Source organism: Eptesicus fuscus, chromosome 6 (genome assembly GCF_027574615.1).
Source record: "Eptesicus fuscus isolate TK198812 chromosome 6, DD_ASM_mEF_20220401, whole genome shotgun sequence".
Lineage (NCBI taxonomy): Eukaryota > Metazoa > Chordata > Mammalia > Chiroptera > Vespertilionidae > Eptesicus > Eptesicus fuscus.
The window spans coordinates 18,178,652-18,201,899 of NC_072478.1; the positions used below are offsets into that span (position 1 = coordinate 18,178,652).

The 23,248-nt window shown below is 51.0% G+C and overlaps 1 protein-coding gene across 1 annotated transcript in view; it reads left to right on the forward strand.

The window, feature by feature from the left end:
* EPS15L1 (epidermal growth factor receptor pathway substrate 15 like 1) overlaps positions 1-19,067 on the forward strand; it is a 117,437-nt gene extending 98,370 nt beyond the window's left edge. The window contains exons 22-24 of the mRNA XM_008157816.3: positions 1,831-1,963; positions 13,206-13,411; positions 18,454-19,067. Coding sequence (XP_008156038.3) covers positions 1,831-1,963; positions 13,206-13,411; positions 18,454-18,597 — 483 coding nt within the window. The 3' untranslated portion in view covers positions 18,598-19,067. The remainder of the gene's footprint in view (positions 1-1,830; positions 1,964-13,205; positions 13,412-18,453) is intronic.
* Positions 19,068-23,248: the final 4,181 nt, after the last annotated feature.

Consider the following 23,248-nt stretch of genomic DNA (forward strand, 5'->3'; position numbering starts at 1 on the left):
ATTAAGTAAAATAAAATTGACTTGAGCATAAACACTGCAATACAGTGACAATTGGTCTGATCACCGAGACAGCTACTATGTGACTAATGGGCAGGAAGTGTTTATAGCATGGAGATACTAGGCAAAGGGATGATTCACGCTATTCATAAAAGTGCACAATTTAAAACTTAAGAATTGTTTATTTCTGGAAATTTTCATTTAATATTTTCAGACTGCAGTTGACCAGGGGTAACTGAAACTGTGGAAAGCGAAAAGGTAGCTATGTATCTTCTTGTTCTTTTTTTCTAGTTATTTTCTGTTTCAGTAAAAGTGGTCCCCCACACCCATACAAAGTGATTTTCTCCCTTTGGGATGCCCGTCGTGTGAGATGAGCTGGCCTGTCTGCGGCTCATCCAGTTGTCAGTGGATGTGTGTTGTGCCAGGTGCTGCGCTGGTGCTTGAGGTCAGGATGCACATAGATAGTCACTGCTGCTATAGGTTTGGCCAGCAGGCATCTGCCCCAGCACCTGCACTCGCTCTCAGCAGACTTGGAGGAGAAGAGGAGAACTCGAGCCTGCCCCCAGGCTACCGGTTAGGGGGGACGGGGCTGGGAACCTGTTAGCCTGGTGTGGTGACGTGAGTCCTGTGGGAACCTGCAGGAACACCTGGCAGGAGGGGTGTCAGAGAGAGCTCTGGGGGCGGCAGTGAGGTCTAGCCAGTCTCCAAGGAAGTAGAGGGGCTCCGGTGGACAGGGCTGTCCAGCTGGAGACCCTCTGTGCACAGGGGACCGGAAATGCGGGCCCAAGGGGCTGCAGACACCAGGGAGTCTTAGAAGGGGATGGAGAGTAGTCAGCAGGGATGAGGCCAAAGAATTAGGCTGTGGGGGTGTGATGAAGAGTGCTTGGAGGTTACCTGTGACCACCAGGGCTACGCAGTGCCATCTACCTGCTATCTTTACTCATCTACCTACCTGTCATCTCTCCCTAACACCTACCTACCTACCCACTACCTGTCATCCCTAACTATCTACCTACCTACCTACCTACCTACTTATCATCTCTACCTACCTACCCACCCACCTATCTGTCATTTCTACCTACCATCTACTTACCTACCTACCTGTCATCTTGATTTACACCCACCTACCTCCTACCTACCTCCTACCCACCTGTCATCTCTCTGCCTACCATCTTCCCACTCACCTACCCACCCACCCATCTTCCATGTATATGTCTTTTGTGGGGAGATGGGCTCCTGTTTGGGTTTGAGACGATGGGGTGGTTTGCTGCTGACAGAGGGTCTGGGCCAGAGGTGCTAAGAGCCCCCCGCCCCCTGAGGCAATCTTGGCCCTGCTTATGGGTGGGGATGGGCCAGGTATTCAAGGGTGGGCTCTGACCTGAGTCACTAGGTGGGCAATGGCTCTCGGGGGCACAGTGAGGGTCTGGTATGGTTCTGACCCTTGTCTGGAGCTGCCTGTCACTGAATGAAGGGGTGAAAGTGGGGCACATCTCAAGCATGAGCAGGAGGCCCAGGGGACCCTGGAGTCAGGAAAGATATGTGTGTGGCAGGGAGCACCCTCCCATGACACAAGCCCATCAAGACATGGGGTTGCTCTCACCTATTCTGTGGTCTTTCTGGCTTCTCCCTCACAGACCCCAGGGGAACCCTGTCTACTGAGGGTGGAGGAAAGTGGGGGCTTGTGAGAGATCCAAGGTCCTAGTGGGGACCGAGTTTCACAGCCCAGAGGGTGGGGCCTCACCAGGCTCTCGGTACTCGAGTGCTGACTCGGTGAAAGTCCGCTGCTCCATGTTAACAGTTATTTTTGCCTCTCTTTCGTGTCCTCTCTTACAGCCCCCACCTTCTGGTCCTTTCACCTCGTCCTTTGGAGGGGCAGGATTCTCCGATGACCCCTTTAAAAGTAAACAGGACACTCCCGCTCTGCCTCCGAAGAAACCTGCTCCTCCACGGCCTAAACCGCCCAGCGGTCAGTACGCTTTCTTCTCTCACCGTCGCCCACCCACCCACTGTCACAGGACGGTGTGGGACCGAGGGCCCCTTCGTTCACCAGCCCAGAATAGAGCTTTGCTGTGAGGTCTGCACGGGGAACAAGAGGGTCTACCCTCTGCCCAGTTGCCTCGGTCCACTCCTGGTGTGTGCCTGGAGCACTCCTCCTGCCCTGTCCTGTGGGCCAGAGTCCATTCCAGGCTGAGATGGTCTCCCAAAGGCCCAGGGCTTAGGGCCCTCCTCGGCGCAAGGAGAGATGCCACACAGCCCCTATCTGACATGTGGCCAGGGCTTTGCAGTCCCTCTGGCCTCCCCACCCCACCAAGCTTTTCTCAGGTTGGCTCAGGGTGGCCCAGGGGTGGGGACAGCAGCTGAGTCTGCCCTCTCGATCCAATATCTCCAGACTGGTTAAGGGGGTATCAGGGGTGGGAGTCTTCCTTGGCTGAGTTTGACATGAAAGGCAGGATGCTCCCCCATTGCCACCCGCATCTCAGTAGATGGCTCCCAGCAAGGGGTTGCCTCGCTGTGGCTGGCGCTGCAATTTCACTCAGCCTTGGTCCTGGCGCCCTCTGAGGATTCTGGGGACTTTTAAGTCATGCGTGGAGTCTTTATGTGATAGTGATAGGCCCACAGGCCAGGTACCAGACTTGAAAGCAGTAGAGGGACTCACTGCCATTTCCCATTTTCTTTACCCATTCCACTTTCTGTGTTCTTGGCACCCTGGCCAGCACGTATCTTTCATTCTGTTGTCTCGAGGCAAACTCTCACCCACTGTCTCTAGACTTGATGCTCCCTCGGTTCTGCCTTCTGTTCCTTCTCCTTCCCTTCAGTCTGCCCCAAGGGCTCCACTTTGTGTCATCATTGCAGCCCTTGGGTCTGTAGTTAGAAATGGTCATTGGGCCAAGGCAGGCCAGTCTTCCTACATGAGATACACAGTAGTTATTTAAAAATGCTGCCATGCCCCTCCCGTCACCAGGGCCAGGGCTTTCTCAGGAGGATGGGTGCCCTGTGTGCAGAGCCATTTGCTCTCCTGCAGATGAGACATGAGAGCAAGTCTGACCATGGGCTGGGCGGATTTATAACAGATTTGCTGTGAGTTGTGAGCAGAAACAGATGCATAAAGAGATCACTTCTATCAGCCACACATCAAAGCATTTACGATAAAACGGGGAGAAAAGCAAAAACAACAGAGGAATTCCCTTCCACTACAAGAGGCTGCGTGTACCTTAGACAGAGGCAGTGGCTCTTAGGGGACCCTTGATGGTCTCCTGATGGAATAGCATCGAGTCTCCTCATCCCACTGGAAAGATGAGAGTTAGAGCGCGCGCGCAGAGACACACACACACACACACACACACACACACACACACACACAAAGTGTGCACGCACAGGCACACACTTGTTCATGTGTGTGCATGTGTTCACATACTGCATGCACACATGCACATATTCAAATGCATCCATCCTCACGCACACACCTTCTCACAGTGCTTGCATGCACCTGCTTTCGTACTGCAGAGGTGCACACGTTCTGGTGTGAATGCGTGTGCTCACACCCACAGGGCAGTGCAGCAGTTGGGCCTCGAGGAGGAGCTGCTCCCCTCACCTGCTGGGAAGAGCAGAGCTTCATTCTCATGGTTCCTTGGAGACTCTGACCCGGCCTCCTCCCCTTCCCTGAATCAGTGCTAGCTCTGCTTTGAACTTCCCCGCACTGTCTCCTCCCTCAGGTTTCTGTCTTCGAGCCTGCCCACCCCATTTTGGCTTTTTCTTTTTTTTCCAGTGACTTCCTCGGAGCCGGTTTCAGAGCTCAGGCTTTTTAGAGAGCTGTCCACACCTTGGGAGGTTTGGGCCTGTATCATGGGGTCTTAGGCTGCCTTTGCTCATGGCTTTGGGCTGTCACACCCGTGCTCTGCCTTGGCCCCAGATACCCTGTTCACATCAGCAGACCTTTAGGAAGTGCTGTTGCTTCTTCAGACTTAGGGAGACCTGCAAGCAAGTCAGGACATCAAGGCATTGTGATGCCCTTTATTTACCGTAAGAGAAAAGGGAAGTGAGAGGACACATCGAGGTGGTAGCAGGACTGACCCTGAATTCAGTGACCTACCCCCACCCAGGCCTCCCACCTCCAAAGACAGCTGTAATGAGAACCATACTGTGAGGTCCGGAATGCTCTGGAAAACTGTCAGCACGTGCAGTATTTAATCTGTGACCAACCATGACATATCTTGGTAGACGCCTAAATGTCTCGTCTGATTCTCTTACTTAGAAGCGATGGCTGAACAGAAAAGCTGTGCACTGTATACGCTACTGGGTGGTAGGTACATATTGTGTGGTGGTTGTCATTTGAGTACTTCCAGTGGCGTTTTGCTGTGATTTCATACTAACCTCTAGCACTAGCCATGGAAACTGCAAGCTGTGTGATGCATTCATACTCGACATGGACCCAGCAGTTGAATTTTTCACGGGTTGCATTTGGGGGCAAGCATCTGGCAGTTTGGGGATGCAGAGGAAGGTGTCTGCCCCACGCTGCTGCTTCTCTAGTTGAGAGAATTAAAGCCCATCTGTGCGCAGTCTCCCCCCGCTCCCCCTTTGCTGTCCACACTGCATGGAGCAGGGCGCATAAACCAGGAGCAGCCTGGGAGGTACCTGGTTATTAGCGGGACAGGTCGGCAGATGAGTGAAGGGGGAAGTCCTGCTCAAAGCATTCATTAAAAAATACCCAGCACGCCTCTTGTTCTCTTGGCTGCTTAGGATGGGAGGCAGCCAAGAGTGTTGGGTTGGTTTTGTTTTTTTTTTAAGAAAATACATAATCGAACAGGTTGAAAAGAATGTGTTTTTTGCTATTCTCTTGACTTGGCCTTTTCCTGCTTGGAGAGGCCACATAGCCAGCATGAGGAGGTGGCCACTTTCACCTGGGAGCGCTGTGTGCCAAAGGCCTTCCTGACATGTAGCAGAGGCGCGATCCCAGTGTGGCTCAGTGGGGAGGAGATAAGGTGGGCACCCTCCTCCCGGGGCCCTGTGGTCCTGGGGTCCTGGTGGTTGAGCTGTGATCCTGTGGACACAGCATAGTGGACAATCTAGACTGCCCAGTTATAGTGGTTTTTCTTACACACCAAACACGCAACTTCATACCTGCACTCACAGAAACCAAGGTGACAGAACATGCTTTTCCAAAATCTTGCCACCCTGCACGTGACAGGGGTCTGAGGTTGCCCTTTCCTACCTGGGGCTTGTTTGTCCCAGGGGCCCCGAGGTTTCTGGAACCCATCCGGTCTCTGTGCCTGGAGTTGTCACGTGTGAAGCCAGCACAGGTGACTCCAGTGCTGTTTCCCTTGGCTGCTGAGCTGTCTGTGTTGCTAGGACGCAGGGAGCCTGCTGGGTCAGGATGGTTTCTGGACAGATGTTGGAGTGAGGGCCTGGGCTCACCTACTGGCCCTGCTGCCCCTGCTGATCATCTCCCTCAGGGGCTTCGGGCAAGCGTCTTAACCTTGCTGAGCCTTAGTTTTCCTGTCTGAGCACAGGACCAACTCTGGCCTACCAAGTGCCCATGTGGGCAGTGCCTGCACAAGGCAAGGATCCATAATATGACGTGTGTGACGTGCATCACCCAACCCACCCTGGGTGTGAGACCAGGACACGGGATCCCCCTTCTGTAGGCTCCTTTCCCCAGAAAAGACAGGATGGGCTGTGTGCTCACAGGGTTTATCAGGGACCCTTTCTCCCCACCAGGCTGCAGTTTAGGAGAAATCTGCAATTGAGTAAAGCCAGAGCTTGGTTAGCTGAACTACAAAGAGGCTCCAGGGACCTCTCTGGCAAAGCTTGGAGTTGCCGCTCAAATGGGACCAAATGCATATTTGGGCCTTAGTCACGCATGGTGTTTTGCATGCACTAGAAGCTGCAGTGTTCACATTCTGGGGTAATTGTTTTTTTATTTTTTTATTTTTAGCCTGATCGAGATTTCATTGACATGCAATAAATACATGTATTTAAATGTCAGCCTGTGCTGTCACGGTGTGGGACCTCCACCTGGAAGGTTCCCTGGGAAAGTTCTGGTGTCATACTCATGTGACTAGAGCAGCCCATGACTGGCCATCTGCTCTCAACCCCAAATCCTCAATTCTCTCTTCACCCCAGTTGGGAAGGGTGCCCTTGGGGACCATCATGTCACCCTCTGGGGCACAGGGCTTTAGCACTGAATTCTCTGTGCCTGGAGGTCTTTTCTAGAAAGGTCTATTATAGTATTGAGTAACCAGCAGGTGTCTGTTTGGGGTCAAGAGAATTGGTTTCTTCCAGGCAGATGCAAATCAGACCCTTCGAAACCTGTCAGTTGGAGTCCGTGCACACACCTCCCCAGGTAAACAGTGTGTATTTTCTGCAACGGGCAGAGATCGAGATCAGTCAGAACTCACCGCTGAAGAGTTTCTAGGTAAAAGTTGTTGATTTGCAAAGGGAGAAACAGATTTTTTTCAAGTGCAGGAAATGGCTGTGTGGGTGTCAGTGATTGGGCCTCCCGCCCCACGGCGACAGATAGTGGGACGCTGTGCCCGGCCCCACCCTTGCCACTTCCTGCAAGTGCAGCCCTGCTTTGCGGTTCCTGCAGAGCCCGGGTAACACCAGCTAGTGCGCCTTCACCACTAACCAGCCAGTCACCTTTAACCTCTCCACAATTTAATTGTCCTTTTATTACTGCTAATGACCTTTTCACCCCCCAAAAAAGCCAGTGCACACACTTACGAGGTCTTTTGCCCCTTTTTCCCTTCCCATAATCCTTCTGATGACCACAGACAAACGAGATACCATTTAACCTGCATCCTGTGTGATTCAAATGATTCTCAAAAAATAAAAATAAAAAAGGAAAAATCGTTTTCCCCCTAGAACACGAGTCCCTCCTACAAACTGTGTGTGGATTCCACACAGGTGGACTGGCTTCAGGTTCGTTCTTTTGCACAGTTTTCTGGTTGCCGCCCGTCCTTGGGTTGGCAGGTGTGTGCTTGGCTCTCCCTGTGTTCTGAGAGGCCAGGCTGGGCGAAACCATGGTGGTCGTCCTTCACCCATGTGGGCACCGACCTCATGTTTATCACACAAGATCCACTTTTAAAATGGCTTCTCCAGTTGAGCCATGCGGTTAGCACCTCAGCCTTGAACTTAACTACTTTAATTCCGTTCCCACGATGATTTCAAAGAGATAATCAGTGGGTACATATGAAGTTCTAGAATGGGACAAGCAGTTCACCGCCCGCACAAGAAGCCTGGAAAATTTCGGCACTGCCGGCCAGCCCTCGGAGCCACCTTTCCTGCACACTGGCAGGGTCTGTGCCGGGCTGGGCGTGCCCCTGAGAAGGAGTGCTCGAGAGCTGGCGAGAGCTGGCGGGACCCGACTTGCAGCAGAGGGAAAGTGCTTTCCTCTCGGCCTCTTGCAAGTAAAATGCCTGGAGATGGGTTGTTCTTTGGGTGAATTTCTGTTCTGCAAAGTCGGCTGAGTTCGAAAATAGAAGCATTTGCCTATCTTAGCGCACACCCACCCTCCTGCACCCAGAAGGGCGGATTGAGTGGGAGTCAAGTGACACAGTTGTCACCTGTTGTTCAGTGCATTGCAAATGCCCAGGCTTGGGGTCTTGAAGCACAGAAATCAGGGCTCAGCTGGCTCAGCCAGCTGGGGCCCTGGAGGGTCGTGGTGTGGGGTACAGAGAGCCTGAACTCCCATCCTGTATCTGAGCATGGGTGTGAACAGACAGGAGACACTGCCCTGCCCCTGGTACCCTTCCCAACCACTCTGGGACCTGTGTACCTGCCACCAGCCCTTGGGTTTTTGATTCTACCTACAGCAAGGTGAGGGGGGCCAGGACGGTGCTCCCTTGTGTTACCCTGCTTTTTCTTGATGGGGGTGAACATGGTTGTTCATTTCTTCTTTTTCTCACATTCAAAGCACTGAGTCAAACCTCTGTGCGCCCCCCCCCCCCCCACCATTGTCAACTGAAAGGCAGCAGATGTATGATTGATTGGGGGCAGATGGTCATAAAAAGAATGAGCGTGGGGGTCCCCCATTCTGCTACAGGCTCTCCTGACTCCTGAGCCACCCCCACAGCAGGAGAATGTTCTTGATGGGCTCTGCACGTGGCCCTCCAGTGCACACATGCCTTCTAACCGCTTCCAGACCCACAGCGTGGCACCCTGGTGATTTTCTTAAATGTGGGCATGGCACCTCTCTGCCAGAGCAGAAGTGGCATTCTGGCAGCATCAGCGTTCCTCTGTAGGGAGGAACAAAGGCAGTGGCCCCTGTGGTGCAGACCCAGGGCCCCGCCACCTGGCTGCTGTGTAGCTAGCGTCTCCCCAGGCCCCCAAGGCACCTGAGCCCCTGGAGGGTGCGGGCAGACCGGCAGAGTGTGTCCAAGGTGCAAATCAAAGAACAAATGTGATTTTTCAAAAAGCAGAACTGTGAGACCTGCAGTCTGTATTTTTTTTTTGTCGTGATGACTGAGTTGGGACTCATTTGTTAATCATGTAACTCTCCCTCCCCCCATTTTGGCTGTAGATCTGATTTTTCCTCCACCAGGTTCCTTATAAATGTCATAGTAGCCTTTCGTGGAAACCTTGAAACTTGTATTTCTCATTCCAAGAGGTATTTATCTTTGGAGGACCCAAAGTGCGTGGCTACTTTCCCCCCTTTGTCTCCTTTTCCTTCTGATTCTGGTTGACCCCATGTCCACTGGGCTCCTCACCCTGTGAGATTTCCATGACCTCTGACCTCCCAGACCCCTCCCAGAGGATGGAAACACACCAGTTGTAGGGAGCCCAGTGGATAATAGTAAATATTTGTTCAGCTTTTCTCAACAATTCAGAACCAAACCTCATCCTGTTCCCTTCAATGCATTAAGCAGATTTTCTTAAAATTCAGTAAATATTTTTAGTGGAAAATCTCAATGCTGTGATGGTGGGACCTCAGATTTTATCGCGGGGCTGTGCTACTTGGCACAGCTTTGATCTGCCGCTCGCCTTCTCCTCGCATGTGCAGCCGTGAGCGAGGGCTGTTTCTGCAGGACTCCTCACCTGCAGGCCGGTGAGAAGATGGTCCTGTGCACCTGGCCTTCCGCGGCCCACCATAGTGGGGGCCAGAGCAAACATGGATCCGTGTTGGTGAAAAGCAGTCTTTCTGTAAAGTTCCCAAGCAATTTTGAATTTGAAGCATCATGCTCTGAACAGCCTGGTTCTCGCTTTCTCCCCACTCCCCCCAATTCAACACTGTTTTGCTAGTATGTGGGGGTGGGAAGGGAGAAGCCACAGGAATGAGGAGAGCCCCCTCCCCAGCCACAGCTCTCCTTGTGGTGTGATTCTAAGAAGCCTGGTTGGTTGTGTGGGCGTCCCAGGTTGTGTAGGATGAGTGACAGTTGTGTGAGGATCCCCGTAGGATGGGAGTCCCACGTTGTGTAGGATGAGTGACAGTTGTGTGAGGATCCCCGTAGGATGGGAGCCCCAGGTAGTGTAGGATGGGTGACAGTTGTGTGCTGTCCCATGTTGTGTAGTGTGAGTGATAGTTGTGTGGATGTCCCATGTTGGGATAAATGGCAGTTGTGAGAACGTCCTGTGTTGTGTAGGGTAATAGCTGAGGTGGGGCAGCTGTCCTGACCACAAACCTTTGTTTTTTATTTTTTTTTATTTTCTGTTGTTTTTGTATTTATCTCTCATCTGCAGAACTGCATTTTCCAACTATAGCCCTGAATTTTATAAATAGAACTCAGCAAGTGTCTGGTTGGAAAGGTTGGAATGAATACACACATTCACACTCATATATTTTTTGATATTTTATTAATCAGATATGTTGAGATCCTAAATCATCCAAAACCTATCATTATCCTCCTAATAATTTTGAACGAGAGAATCTGTCTTCGTTCAGACTTCTCAGTGTTCATATTTTTTGAAGTTTGGGGGGCGGGGCAGAGTGTGTATTTGTGTTCTGTTGTTTTTCCATGCACTGGCTCTCAGGGACCCTTCCTGGCCAGGGTTTCCTGAAAAGCATGTTGGGAAAGCAGAACTGGGAGCTTCGTTGCCAATAACTCGTTCTGGAGTCACTGCCCTGATCCTGGCCACTTGGCCGATCCCAGCCCCGGGGGCTCTCAGGCCTTGAGAAGTTAAGAAATAGGAGAATTGAAGACATTTCTACCAGGGTGGAGCCGGCCACCAAGCTTTTTTTTTTTAACAGCACACACTGTGGTAAACCATCGGGTTCATATTGTTTTTGCTAAAGGCAGTCCTGTGTGCGGTTTCGGTGCACCGCTTGGGTAACTGTTGAAACTGCTGCGGTTTGAAATAAGCCCTATTTTGCCTTCTCTTCAATCTTGCGTTCTCTTGTTCATGAAAACTACTCTAAGTGTTGGAGAATCACTGTGGGTGCCAGGTCGTCAGCCTGCAGCCCCCAGGGGTCTCCATTTCGTTTGACTTCGGTCACCGCCTTCTGCTACACTCGGGGGCCGGTGGTTCCCTGGGCAGAAATCTAGGAAGATGACACCAAACCGTGCGTGCCAGGCATCATCCTGGTTAGCGTTTGTACCAATTTTTGAAAGATTTTTTGTTTCTTCTCTGAAACACGCATCAGTCATGATCCTTTCTCGTGGTACCTGGAACCATGAAAAGGCATAAAACTGTGCAATGAGTTTGCTCAGGGACACGGAAGCAAATTAAAGTTATTCTGTCACGTTTGAGATAAACTGCACCTCAGAAAATCGGAAAACGATTAAGGAATTAGCAGAAGTGGTTATGTAAAAGCAGGAACTAGACCCAGAATGTTTTAAAAGTGTAGCTGCTAAAAATAAGTGGGGATGCAGAGAGAGAAGTTTGGGTTCAGGGCTGTCCTGGTGTGTGTCCTACTCAGAAAGCCTCTGGTCACAAGCAGAGTGTCAACCGAATTGGCAACACCCCTGACTTTGCAAGTGTCATGCACAATAATAATTCAGCCTTGTGCTGAAACACAAAAACAGATGACCGAGAAAAAACCGTTGTGTTTTTCCCCCCTCTGAAAACAAGAGCAGTTGATGTGCCCTGGTTTCATATGAACACAGTCATGATTTCTAAATAACAACGGTTTCGGCACCAGCCAAACCAGGCGTGAGCAATTCTTGATGTGAACGATGCTTTTCATCTCCCCATCATCTCTGCTTGTCAGAAACCTCAGCTTCAAATCCCAGCAGGCTGGATTCTTACCACACCCCCAAAAGCAATTAAAAAAACCTACAACAAAAAACAAACCAGGGGAGGAAGTTCTTAATTAAAAAGAAGAAAAACACAGTAGCGGGTGATGTACTTGAACACTCGGACCCCTGGCTGAGATCAGCTTGACCTCTATCCTGCTTAGACATGTGACCAGCCAGACCTTGCAAGGAATGCCCCCAAAGTCAGGCAGCTGCCCCGGACCTGCTGCCGGAACCCGAGTCTGTGCCCTTTCCTGGGGCTCTCAGCCTGTCTCCAGCAGCTCTTACTCTCTCCCGGGTTAGAATTCTGCTGTTTGGTCCATCATCATGTTAGTTTTTGGTAAAAAAATTAGCCCACAAGTGCACCAGTGAGTATTGCTCTTTCTTGCAGAGGAGGGAAGCTAGGCGTCCTTAGTCCCTCCTAGCTTCTCAGAGTGGTTCCCCCAAAGGCCTTGAGTCCCTGGCTCACATGTATCCCTGGCTAGAACCGGGGATAGGGTGGGATTTATTGGCACCTATAGTATGCTGAGCTCCACCAACCCACATGGAGCTGACCCTCGGGGACCCTCAGGTGTGCTGGAGGCTAGACCAGGACAGAAGTCAGTGCCATGGGAGGTGGCCTAGGCAGTGGGGGTGGCTGCAGGGGAGGAGTGGCTAAGGGAGGTGCCAGGGGAGGTGAAGGTGTGAGAGACTAGCCGGGCTGGGCAGTGCAGGGCAGTCAGGGCAGTGGAAATGGCTGTGGAAAGACCAGGGGTAGTCAGGCCAGGAGGTCAGCATTTGTTCCCTGTGTCCCCATCCCTCTGGACGCTGTCTCCCAGGGCACCCTTGCCCATGGGTGTGGTGTCCTCACACTGGCACAGTGTACACATGAGAGCTGGTCTCCCTGGGCCCAGAAGTGGCTGCAGGTGCTCCAGGACACACACACACACACACCCTCCCAGTGTGCTTTGTGTGAGGATGTGTGTGTCTGTGATCAAGCCTTGGATGGTGCCATCGCCTGGGCTCTCCCCAAGGCAATTTTTCGGGGCTTTGAACCAGCCACCCCAAAGAGGACCTGCCCTGGAGGCTTCCCCTGCCACCCTCACACATGGTGCTCCTCTCAGTGGGAAGGGATGCAGAGGGCTGGAGGAGACTGGATGGGAGCTGGACAGGAAATTGCAGACACTGGGGGGGCGGGGGGTACCCACCTGTATCTGAGCACCTCTGGCAGAGCAGAGCTGCAGTTGGAGTCCTCCGTTTCCTTTTGGGGTTCAAAGGGTACCCAGATGGCCTGGCTCTGACTTCCGGGGGCCTGGAGCATCCCTCAGTCTCACATATGGCTTGCTTACTGCCTGCCAGGCATCAGAGCTAAACATCCTCTCCATGCGAGGGGATGCAGTTTTCTTGTAAAAGGCTATAACCAATATATTTTTAGCCTTGCAGGCTTTACGTTCTCCATCCCAAGTGGCCTACTCTGTTGTCCTGGATGAAGGCAGCATAGAAGACCGTGAACAAACGCACAGTTATTGGCATTGGCGTGCCATTAAATTGTGACTTACAAAGGCAGGCGGACCACTGTGGGCAGGTCCTGCTCTCGGCTGCTGCTCAGTCACCGGGCAGACCTCCTTGCCCCGTGTGCGTCTGCTGGGGCTGCTATGACCGGGCAGCTTACACCACAGACATTTATTGTTCTCGGTTCTGGAGGCTGGAAGTGTGACATCACGGTGTCAGCAGGGTTGGTTTCTCCTGAGGCTTGCCTCCTCCCTGTGTCCTCACAGGTCTACCCCTGTGTCTGTCCTGATCTCTTCTTATAAGGACACTATTCAGCTTAGGGCCCATGTAATGACCTCATTTTTACTTAATTACCTCTTTAAAGGCCGCTCCAAATACAGTCATATTCTGAGGTCCTGGGGTTGAGGATCTCAACATGAGTTGGGGGGCTGGGGGGTGGGCACAGTTCATCCCATAGCAACCCCATTTCATGGACTCTGTTCTGTCCGAGGTCAGTAACTTGTATTTCTTTTTTCTCTTCTTTTTTTTTCTGTCTCCTGAACTTTCCAGGTAAAAGTACACCTGTAAGCCAGCTCGGTTCTGCAGACTTTCCCGACTCCCCCGATCCATTCCAGCCGCTCGGGGCTGACAGCAGTGACCCGTTCCAAAATAAAAGGGGGTTTGGGGACCCGTTTAGTGGAAAAGATCCATTTGCTCCCTCCTCTTCAGCTAAGCCTTCTAAAGCCTCTTCCCTGGGCTTTGCAGACTTCACCTCTGTAAGTTGAGTTCTTTGCCTCCGTTCCACTCCCTCCCCTCCGCTTGCAGCTTCTTTGGGGCTATTTTTTTGTTTTTTTGGCTTACGTTTCCTGGTACCTCATGCCATCAACTGTGTTATTTATTCTGTACTGCTGCTTTCTGTAAGAAAAAAATGTTTCTCAATAAAAAAAAGTGCTATGGTTTGGATACTCTGTGATGAGGGCACATGTCCTTCCAGCATGGTGGCCCAAGCTGGTGGCTGCACCTGTCCGTCTCTGTCTTTCCCTGTCCCGGTCGACTCTGTATTGTTTCTCTCGCCCGGAGGCTGTTGTGTTCATTGACTTTTGGAAGCTGAGATGTCAGACACTTCTGAAGTATCAAAGCAAGATTGCAAATGTTACCTTAGGATCTCACTGTCCCCAAAAGGTCTCTGCAAGAATTCTAACTGTCCCTCCTCAGCGCATTTTGTGCAGCAAGTACGAAGTGAAGGACCCAGGCGGGTACATGAAGGAAGAGCAGTTTGGTTTTTTTAAAGCTTTTGTTTCAGTTACCAGCTCTGATGAAAAGAGAAATCCAGCCTAGAACAACCACTCTGAAGCCCTTTTGCCTAAACAAAACAAAACAAAACAAAACCCCAACTCCAAACCCTCCAAAAGCTATTTAAGCAAATTCAAGTGCCTTTTCAGAAGTCTGGCTGTTTCTTGGTATGAGAAAGATTCCAGATTATAAATGCTGTCACTTTTGGTGTTTTTGGCATCGTCATCAGTACCCAAAGATCTTGTTCTCAGAGAGATTCAGAGTTTGTCTTCCCAGAATTGGTTTTACTGTCTGTCGTGCACCCATATTTTCTTTTCTTTCTTTTTTTTAAGTTTTCTCTTCGTTCAAATTTGCCAAGTATCTTGTTTTCTGGTTAGGTGTGACGTGCATTATTTATAGATGCTTTGACTCCTAGAATATCCTTCTTAAAACAACCTCTGCCATCCATACCCGTGCCCCGTGAACGCCCGATTCATTTCTGATCCACCTCGTGCCCAACTATCCTGTGGTTTATTGAAGCCGCCCAATGCGCTGCTATGTTCCTGGCTCTTGGCGACCTGTAAATATTTTACAACTGCAGTTAGCTCGGTTTTGTTGACAGCCTGTGCACACTGTGGATGTGTACAAATGGAGACATTGTTAATAAAAGCCAGAAACAAAACCTGCTTTATCTACAGTTTTTTGAATAGGACCACGTTTGTTTTTCAGTGGAAAAAATATTAAATGCTGATGAAAAAAATAGAGCCATTCATGCATGACTCAGGTACTCTGTTTTGGGCAGGGCAGAGGGGTAAGTGGATTTGAATGGCCATTTGAAGAAATGACTGTTTCTCTTTCTGAAACGCACAACTCTGTTTCCCGTGGACCCCACACCCTCCCGAGGGCTGGGTTTTGGAAAACGTTAAAAAAAAAAATACCAAGGTTTTAAGTTATCATTTGGCTCAACACTTCTGGTCATTCCAGAACGCTTGTTAACTTCTGTGATTTTAAAACACTCCCGATATTTAATCGCCCTCATTTCCAGGTGGGGAATCTGATTCTGCCCAGTGGAGTTTGCAGCTCTGTTTTCTGTTTAAAATCACCTTTCCCGCTTCGGATGCCCCAGGTTTTCCAGAGGAAATCTGGAAATCAGTGAGATTCTGCCCCCTCTGATGGGATGGCTGGAGGAGAGACAGGAATCTTACTGGTTTGGTTTGTTCCCCTTGGTCATACCATAGTCCAGAAATGTTAAAACCTGTCCCCCTCTGGGAAATCAGGATATCTTTGCATTTTCCTGGCGTCGGGGGTTCAGCCCATTAGCCTGTGGTTTCAGGGTACACTGGACCTGGATTTGTGCTAACGCAAAGAAGGCCAGACTGGGTTTCTCCGGTGTATTTTAGCTCCCCAGTAAAAACGGAGGGTCTTTCACTGCCCCGCAGACTGGCAGTGTGACTTTCAGATCCGATGTTCTGAGTGCCGCCAAGACATGGTGTTACCTGTGCAAAGGTAGCTTGGTCCGTGTTGGAGTTCAGGCACCAATGTCATACATGTATGTGGTCCCCCTTGGGCACCCCAGCTCTGCCACCTAGAACCCTCTAGTTTACGAGTCCCAAGTTTCCATCAGTGGGTGACTTGTGCTTGTTCACGGGAAACCTCTCTGAGATTTCTTTAAAAACCAGCCTTTCTGTCTCATGCGTACGTGTTTATTAGGCAGCAGTGTTTATAGGTTAGCAGAACGGCACCTGTTCCGGAAGTCTGCATTGAGAGCAGAGCAAATGTCAGATGGGGCAAACTTTGCGTTGTGGAGTGAGTTGGATGCAATTCAACATCAGAATAAGTGAGTTAATGGGAGGCAGCTAGCAGTGTCCCTTGGGTGATGTGTGGCAGTGCCGTTAGATGTCTCAGGATGCGGATGTTGGTCCCCATGGAGGAATGGCACCTGGCCCTCCTGTGAGGAGTTGTCTGAATCAAGGATCAATAATAAAATCGCATAGCGTTCTTCCCGAGTGGGCGCCCTCGGGCAGGAGTCTTGGAGGGGCAGCATCCTCGTGCCCACTGTGTATCTCAGCCCCATGATGGCACCAGAGTGATACAGAGATCAGAGCTGCCCACCGGCATCCCGGATCCTGGCCATCGTGACGCCTCCAGGTCAGAGGACTGGAGAATAGGCTTGTTCCGGCGTCTGCACCAGGGCCCAGAAAGGATTGTCACCTGATTGGAGACACAGACACCCCCTCCGCCAGTTTTCTCTCGGACGTCACCGTCCACGATGCTTCTCCGGCGCACGTAAACCACATGCGTGATTCGAGTCTCCACGGTGGGGCCTGAGCTGGCCTTGAACCGGTCCACTCAGGAGGCACCTGGAACGTTCTGTCAGCTGTTTCATCTGAAGTGCAGATCCGTGAGCAGACGGCTCCGAGACACACGGGCTGCGCGGGGACCCTGGGAACCAAGGCCTTGGTTCCAGGCTTTGGTCTGGATAACCCGTGGCATCACTCGTCAGCCCCACCCACCCCTCCACCGGCAGGCAGCGGGCAGGGTCCCTGTCAGTGCACTTGTCTCCTCCCTCTCCTGTCAGCAGCAGCCTGGAGTCATTTCCACCAGCATGTTGTTTTTTCCTTGTTTTTCTCCTGTTGAGGGGTTGGAAAGTTCCCCACAGAGTGTTGGGGCTTATCTGTGCACAGTGGTGGAAACACAAGGGGGGTGGGGGGCCAGTTTTCAGGGCAGTTTCTCAACGAAAACTTTTCCTCCCAGAATGGTACTTCATGCTGACTCCCAGGCCAGGTGGGGAGAGGCCTACCGGGCTGCCCCCTCTTCCGCCAGGACACCTCTGTTTCAGACTAGGCTCCCTCCATCACCCTTCCCCACTCCCCTGCCGGGTCCCACCCTCGGGCCCTCTCTCACTCCCACACCGGCCATCGGACCATGAATCATTCAGAACTGCCCAATCACTGGCCCAAGGAGCTGAGGGTAACTCTCAGCTCTTCTCTGGGGCCTACAGCCTGTCTCAGCCCAGCCCTCTCATCCCAGCCTCCGTTCTGGCAGCGCCAATGTTGGGTGCTCGGCCCATCCATACCCAGAGCACAGGTGGACCCTGGAGGCCTGGTTACTATCCTGTACCCAGACTTCCTGCAGAAACAGCTGACAGCCCCACCCCCTACCCGACCCCAAGAGAATCCAGGCTGCTGAGGACTTGGGCTCTGCAGCCACCTCCCCTCCCCAGGCCGTGGTGTTGCCATCTGTCCTGGAATCCCACCTCTGGGTTGTCACGCGGACTGTGTGTGTGTGTGGAGAAGTAGCTGTGCATTCCTGTCACACTTCCTTTCCCCTGCACCCTGGTGGGCCTGCACGGGCCTCCACGGGAGTGTGTGGGATTGGGATCCTCGGTCGGTCTGTTCCCGTGGGCACCTGTCAGAGGGCCAGCCTGCCACTTGATCTCTGTGTCACCCAGGGCTTGGCAGAGTCAGTGCTGAGAACGGAGATTCTGGCTAAGGGAGGCCAAGGCCCAGAGCAGGCCGCAGCTCTGCTCTCACGTCCGGGCCCACGGGGCCAGAGGTGTCTCACTGGGAGACGGAGCAGAGTTACCGGGGACCTCGGGGGAAGCCCGGGGGAGCCAGGGACCACCCTGGGAGAAAAGCGTGTGGATCTGGCTCTTCTTTTCTTTCCTTAGAGCTAAGGGACCTCCGATGGTTTGCAATCACCCATCTTGGAATCGTAACCGTTTTCTCCCTTGTTTGAAAAAAACCATTTTTTAAAAAATGGAACCTTTCGGAGAAGGACGCCAACAATGAAAACCTTGTGGACTGAATGGCAGCGTAAATGCCAGGGCATCGTCGTGGTGAGCCGGAGCGAGGCTGGGCGGGAGGAGAGGCCACACTTCAAGACCGTTGTCGCCACACTTGGCCTCCAGACCTTTTGGCTCATTGGAAATCAGAGATCTGTTGAAGCCAGGCTGCAGGCCCAGCGCCTGTCGCCACCAGCGTCAGCAGCCTGCCTTCGAGGCCCAGGCTTTGCAGGCTCGCCGTCCGAGCTCCTTGGGGGTCAGCTGACCTCTGCTCCGCGGCTGCTTTTAGAGACGCCCCTCCGGCCACAGAGGAGGCTGGGCAGGGGCCTCTCCCAGCTCAGGAAGCCTCCTAGACTCAGTCCCGGGGGACTGCTGGAGTCAGTGTCCCACACCGATGCGTCGTGTTGCCTGCTTCAGTTCCCGGCAGGGGACAGGTGGCTAGTTTCTCTGAGGTCCAAGGTGGCGGTTAAGGTCAGACTCAGCCCTGCTTCTCGTGCATGTGACCCCTCCAAGACTGGGTGTCAGGGCTGGGGCGTCCGTGTCCCCTTCCCAACTCCAGCCAAGATACAAGCTTTTGGCTTTTTCTGGTTTTTCACCCCCCTCCCCCACCCCATGCATCCCAGCATTGCGTGCGGTTCCCGGCTTCCTGCCCACCTTTGACAGGCCTCTTCTCGGTCTCCTCCCCGTCCCTACGCACCCCACCCCCGGCCGGTGGCTGCAGCTCCCAAGCCATGTAACCCAACCTGTGTTTTTCCTTTGCAGTTTGGCAATGAGGAGCAGCAGCTGGCGTGGGCCAAGCGGGAAAGTGAGAAGGCGGAGCAGGAGAGGCTGGCGCGGCTGCGGCGGCAGGAACAGGAGGACCTGGAGCTGGCCATCGCGCTCAGCAAGGCTGACATGCCCGCCTAGGCGAAGGCAGCCAAGCACGTGCGCGGGGCAGGACCGCCGTGGCGGGTTTTCAACAGGAAACGCCTCCGAGTCTGTATATACACGCACTTGCACAGCGGTCCCGTTGCACCTGTGACATGTCACAGCCACTGTAGGTCAAGCACTTGCTGGTCAGAAGGCCTCAGGCTCTGGGCGGCTCGTCTCACGCGAGGAAATGCGGCTCGCCCTGCAGAGAGGCCTGGAAAGGCACAGGCCGCCGCCACCGCCACCACCTCTCCACTGTGACAGCCCTGCCTGGTGACAGTGCCCCACCTGGACCGGGCAGAGGGAGCGGGCGGCGCCTCCTGGCCTGCCACGCTCTGCTCATAGCTGCTCCGAGTACCAGCGCCAGGGCGCACCCACTCTGCCGCCTCCCCGACCTAAGACAGATCCCTGGCGATGTATGCATTCGTTGTATAAAAATTAAGTTTGAATGATTAATATAAAATATTTTAATACAAAACACAAAGACTCTCTTCTTCCCTTTCATTTAAATATTGTTTTCCTTGCATTAACGTTCACGCGTGATGTCACAGAGGCAGACCAGCCACAGTGACGTGGAGAGCTGGGTTGAGTGTTTCTCTTTAAATCCCGTTTGAGTAGCTTCTAGGACCACAGAGAAAGCCAATTTTGGAAGTTTTCATGGGTCGTCCTGTCCCCTAAGGATGCAGTCCTTTGTCACCTCACTGCTGTTTGAAGAGATTCCCGCACACAGTTCACTGAGGCTTGATCTCCTCCGTGAGGGGCATTCTTCACACCATGAGCTCTGAAAGGCAGACTGGGAGAGCTCTCCACTAGGACAGCTGGATTCCCCCGGAACATTCCAGAAGCTTGGACATAATTGCTGGGATGACATCAGGACATGCTGAGGACACGGCACACTTGGCCCTGCTTTGGTTCTCACTGTCCTCAGGCAGACAAGACATCCTAGGCCAACTTCTCTCGGTAAAGACGATAAAGATGGAACCCGAGGCCAGAGCACAGCCTTAGAACAGCCTTGATCCAGAGAAGCCTCCAATCCCAAAGCCATGCAAGAGGGCGAGATGCCGACACCAGGACTCACAGGCCCAGAATGTTCCAGGATCAGCCCTGACGGAAAACACAGGGCACGCAGCCCCGCCCCATCTGAGTGAGACTCTAGAAGCCCTTTTGAAAAGTTCCTTCTCCGTGTTCTGTGTGTCTGGGTCCCAGGCCTTGCTCTCTCCCCTTCCTGCTCCAGCTGGGGCAGGGCTGTTGGCGACCCCCGACCCCTGCACGGTGGCTCTCAGCTGCCTGATTCCAAATGCCTTATCCTAACCAGGCAATCATTCTGAGAGGTACAGGCGGCCCTCCATGTCTGCGGGTTCTGCATCCACGGATTCAGCCAACAGCGGATAGAAAATATTGGGGGGAAATGTTATGCTGCGTCTGTACTGAAAACATAAGGCTTTTCTGTCATTCTCTAAGCAATAGTACAACTATTTACATATCGTGTACATTGTATTAGGTATTCTACGTAACCTAGAGCTGACTTAAAGTATCTGAGAAGATATGTAGGTTACATGCAAATACTACACCATTTTATATAAGGAACTTGGGCATCCAGGGGTTTTGGTATCTGTGTTGGTCCTGGAATCAATCCCCTGTGGATAACAAGGATGACTTTATTTATTTGCTTGGTTTTATACTTTAATTTTACTTTTCAAACCCAGTTTTAGATTTGCAGAAAAATCACAAAGATACTACAAAGACTTCCCATAAGGCCCTCACACAATTCCCCCTGTTTTTAACATCTTACATGTATGTGTATGGCACATTTGTTACAGTTAAGGAACCAGTACTGAGACATTATTATTAACTGAAGTCCATACGTTATTCAGATTTCCTCAGTTTCCCCCTGGTGTCCTTTTCCTGTCCCAGGACCCCACGCTGCATTTAGTCATCATGTCTCCTGAAGTGCCTCTGGGCTGAGACAGTTCCTGGGACTTCCTCAGTCTTGGTGGCCTTTACAGTTTAGGTGAGAACGGTCAGTGCGGTGACATGGGTCTGAGGCCTGGTGCCAGGTGCCCTTGATCCTCTCTGGAAAAGTAAGCCACTTCCAGCATGTGGCTGGAGGTGATTCCCTAGGCTTCCTCCTCCTGTGGAGGAGCCACCAGAATACATCTGAGAACACAGTGCCACGTGTGCCTACCATCATGGCCCTTCCGGGAAGGCATCGAATCGCCTCTCTCCAAGGTGGTTATAGCTCCCTACTTGAACACGAGACCCACACTGTTTGGCGAAAACCTCACAGTTTTCAGAGCCATTCAACTTCTATCATATTGTTCTAACCCCAGAGAAGCCTTGTAGGTGAGGAGGGTGGGGTGTTAGCCCATTTTCCAGATGGGAAAACCAAGGCTCAGTGTTTGGCTGGCCTCAGAAAAGCTTTGTTTGTTATTCCTGCTGCTGCTTTACATACCCAATGTACCCAGAAAAGACCCGGAAAGAGGCTCTTTATGTCCTGTAAATGCAAGACCGTACATTGAGTTGAAAACCTTGCAATGCATTGAAGTTGAAGACCATGCAATGGATTGAAAGAGTTCTTTCCAAGGGGAATGGGATGGGCTTCAATGTTTGTATATTTTGTGTCTATTTGTTGTTTGTTTTTGTCCATGACTTTTTCACCTGATTCTTAGAAGTTCTCAGACCCCCTCCCCCCAAAAAAAGGAGGTTATAAGCCAGTTTTAAATCTTTTTCCTCCTTCCCCAGCCACACATACACAGACATGCATACATACACACATCAGCTGTGTACACAGCCTCAAATCCACCAATCCATCCCCACTCCCACCGGCTCTATTCTGCCTCTTCCTTGACAGAGAACACTCACACCCTTTCCTGAAAAACAAAGTATCCAGTGTGAAAAAAACGTCTGATGAGAATCTCCAAACATAATAGCAGCAAGAAGAGCACAAGAAATCCCCACCACCGTCTCCCAGCACCAGCTCTCGGTTTGATGTTGCCACTTTCGCTTCACCAATCCTTTTCTCCCTTTCTCCCTTTAACAGAGGGGCCTTAAAACAATTTGGTTGTGACGTCATGTTACCCATCCATGTTCAAGTATGTGTTGCTAAGAAATGTGGCACCTTCCCCCGTAACCACTGTGCCGTGATCACACCTAACAAAATGAAAAGTAACACCCTATTTCTGCCCGTCACAAATCCAGATGAGCGGCAGCTTCTGATTTTGTACTATCGCTGACTTACTGCCCTAATGGTTGGAAGCCTTTGTCCCCTTTGGGGGTGACGTCCCCCAGCTCCCACCTGTGACAGCTGGTTCCCACCCCCTCCAGGTCCAGTGATCCAGCTCCAGCTGCAGTTGGACCAGAACCCAAGGGGCTCAGGATACCTGGTCTTAACATCATTTTGGAAAAAAGAATGACTGATTATCTGCAACTTGCTCCAAGTAAACGAAATCACATCTTCAAAGTCAATTTCGTAGAAAAGTACACTCAAGTCCTGGAACAGTTGTGGAAAGCTATTTTTAAAACAGGAAGCGTCTGAGAAACAAAGAACCTGCCTCTTGAAATAATGGAGTAAATATTTCTGTTCCCTTATCAGATCTGGTTCCTTTGAAACACGGTCTTTTTTTTTTTTTTTTTTCTTCCCAAAATTTTCCCCAGTCCAAGTTACGAGGAGCTGTACAAATTGTATCATGAGCTGTTGTTGGAAAAATATAAAGGGAAATGGAAATGTGATCCTTATCAGAAGCCTATTCCAGAGAAATTACGTGATGTGGGCTGGCATGGTGCAAGCTGTGTTTATGTTTAGTGGGTCTTTAAATATCTCTTTGATTTGCTTTCTGGTGGCCGTGCTGTGTGCACACTCTGAGTCATGACCTTGTGCGCACTGCCTAAACCCTCGGGACCTCAGTTTACCATCTGGCCAAGCAGGTTGGACCTGACCCCCAGGGAAGCTCTGAAAGTCTTTTAAGATGATGATTCAAGTTTCTAGAAAGGCACATGATTTAGGATTTCAGGTACAAGAAGAAAATGGAATAGATGTCATCCGTGCTGGCCTCATCGTTATTTAACATACATTGTCCACATATAAACAACACTATTATTTTAAAAATGAATAAACAACACTATTAAAATCATCAAACTTGCTGAGACTGGAACTTAAGTATTCCAACCACTAAAAAGAAATGACAAATACGTAATGTGATGGAGGTGCTAATTATCGCTGCAGTGGCAATCCTACACGCATACCGCATATAAATGTATCAAATTAACATGTACACCTCATACTTAAGCAATGTTATATGTCAAATATATTTTGTTAAAATATTTTGTCCACTCTTGATAACCATTTGGTAGCTAAGGGAGAAATGCTAGTTTAAATAAATATATAATAAATAGGGTAAGATAACAAAGAACATATCACTAATAAATAGAATATATCACTGATATGTAAATTATATCAATGTAGAAAATATATATCAATATAATTATGTATTGATATTAACTTTAAAAACTTGTACATGATAAGAAACATTAGTTGAATAAATGAACAAGTCTGCAGCTTTCCAATGGTTTTCCTACACTAACCTTCAGCTAAAGCCAGCGTTCCCTCTGAGGACCAGAGCAGAAGGACTTCAGAGATAATGGTCTGCAA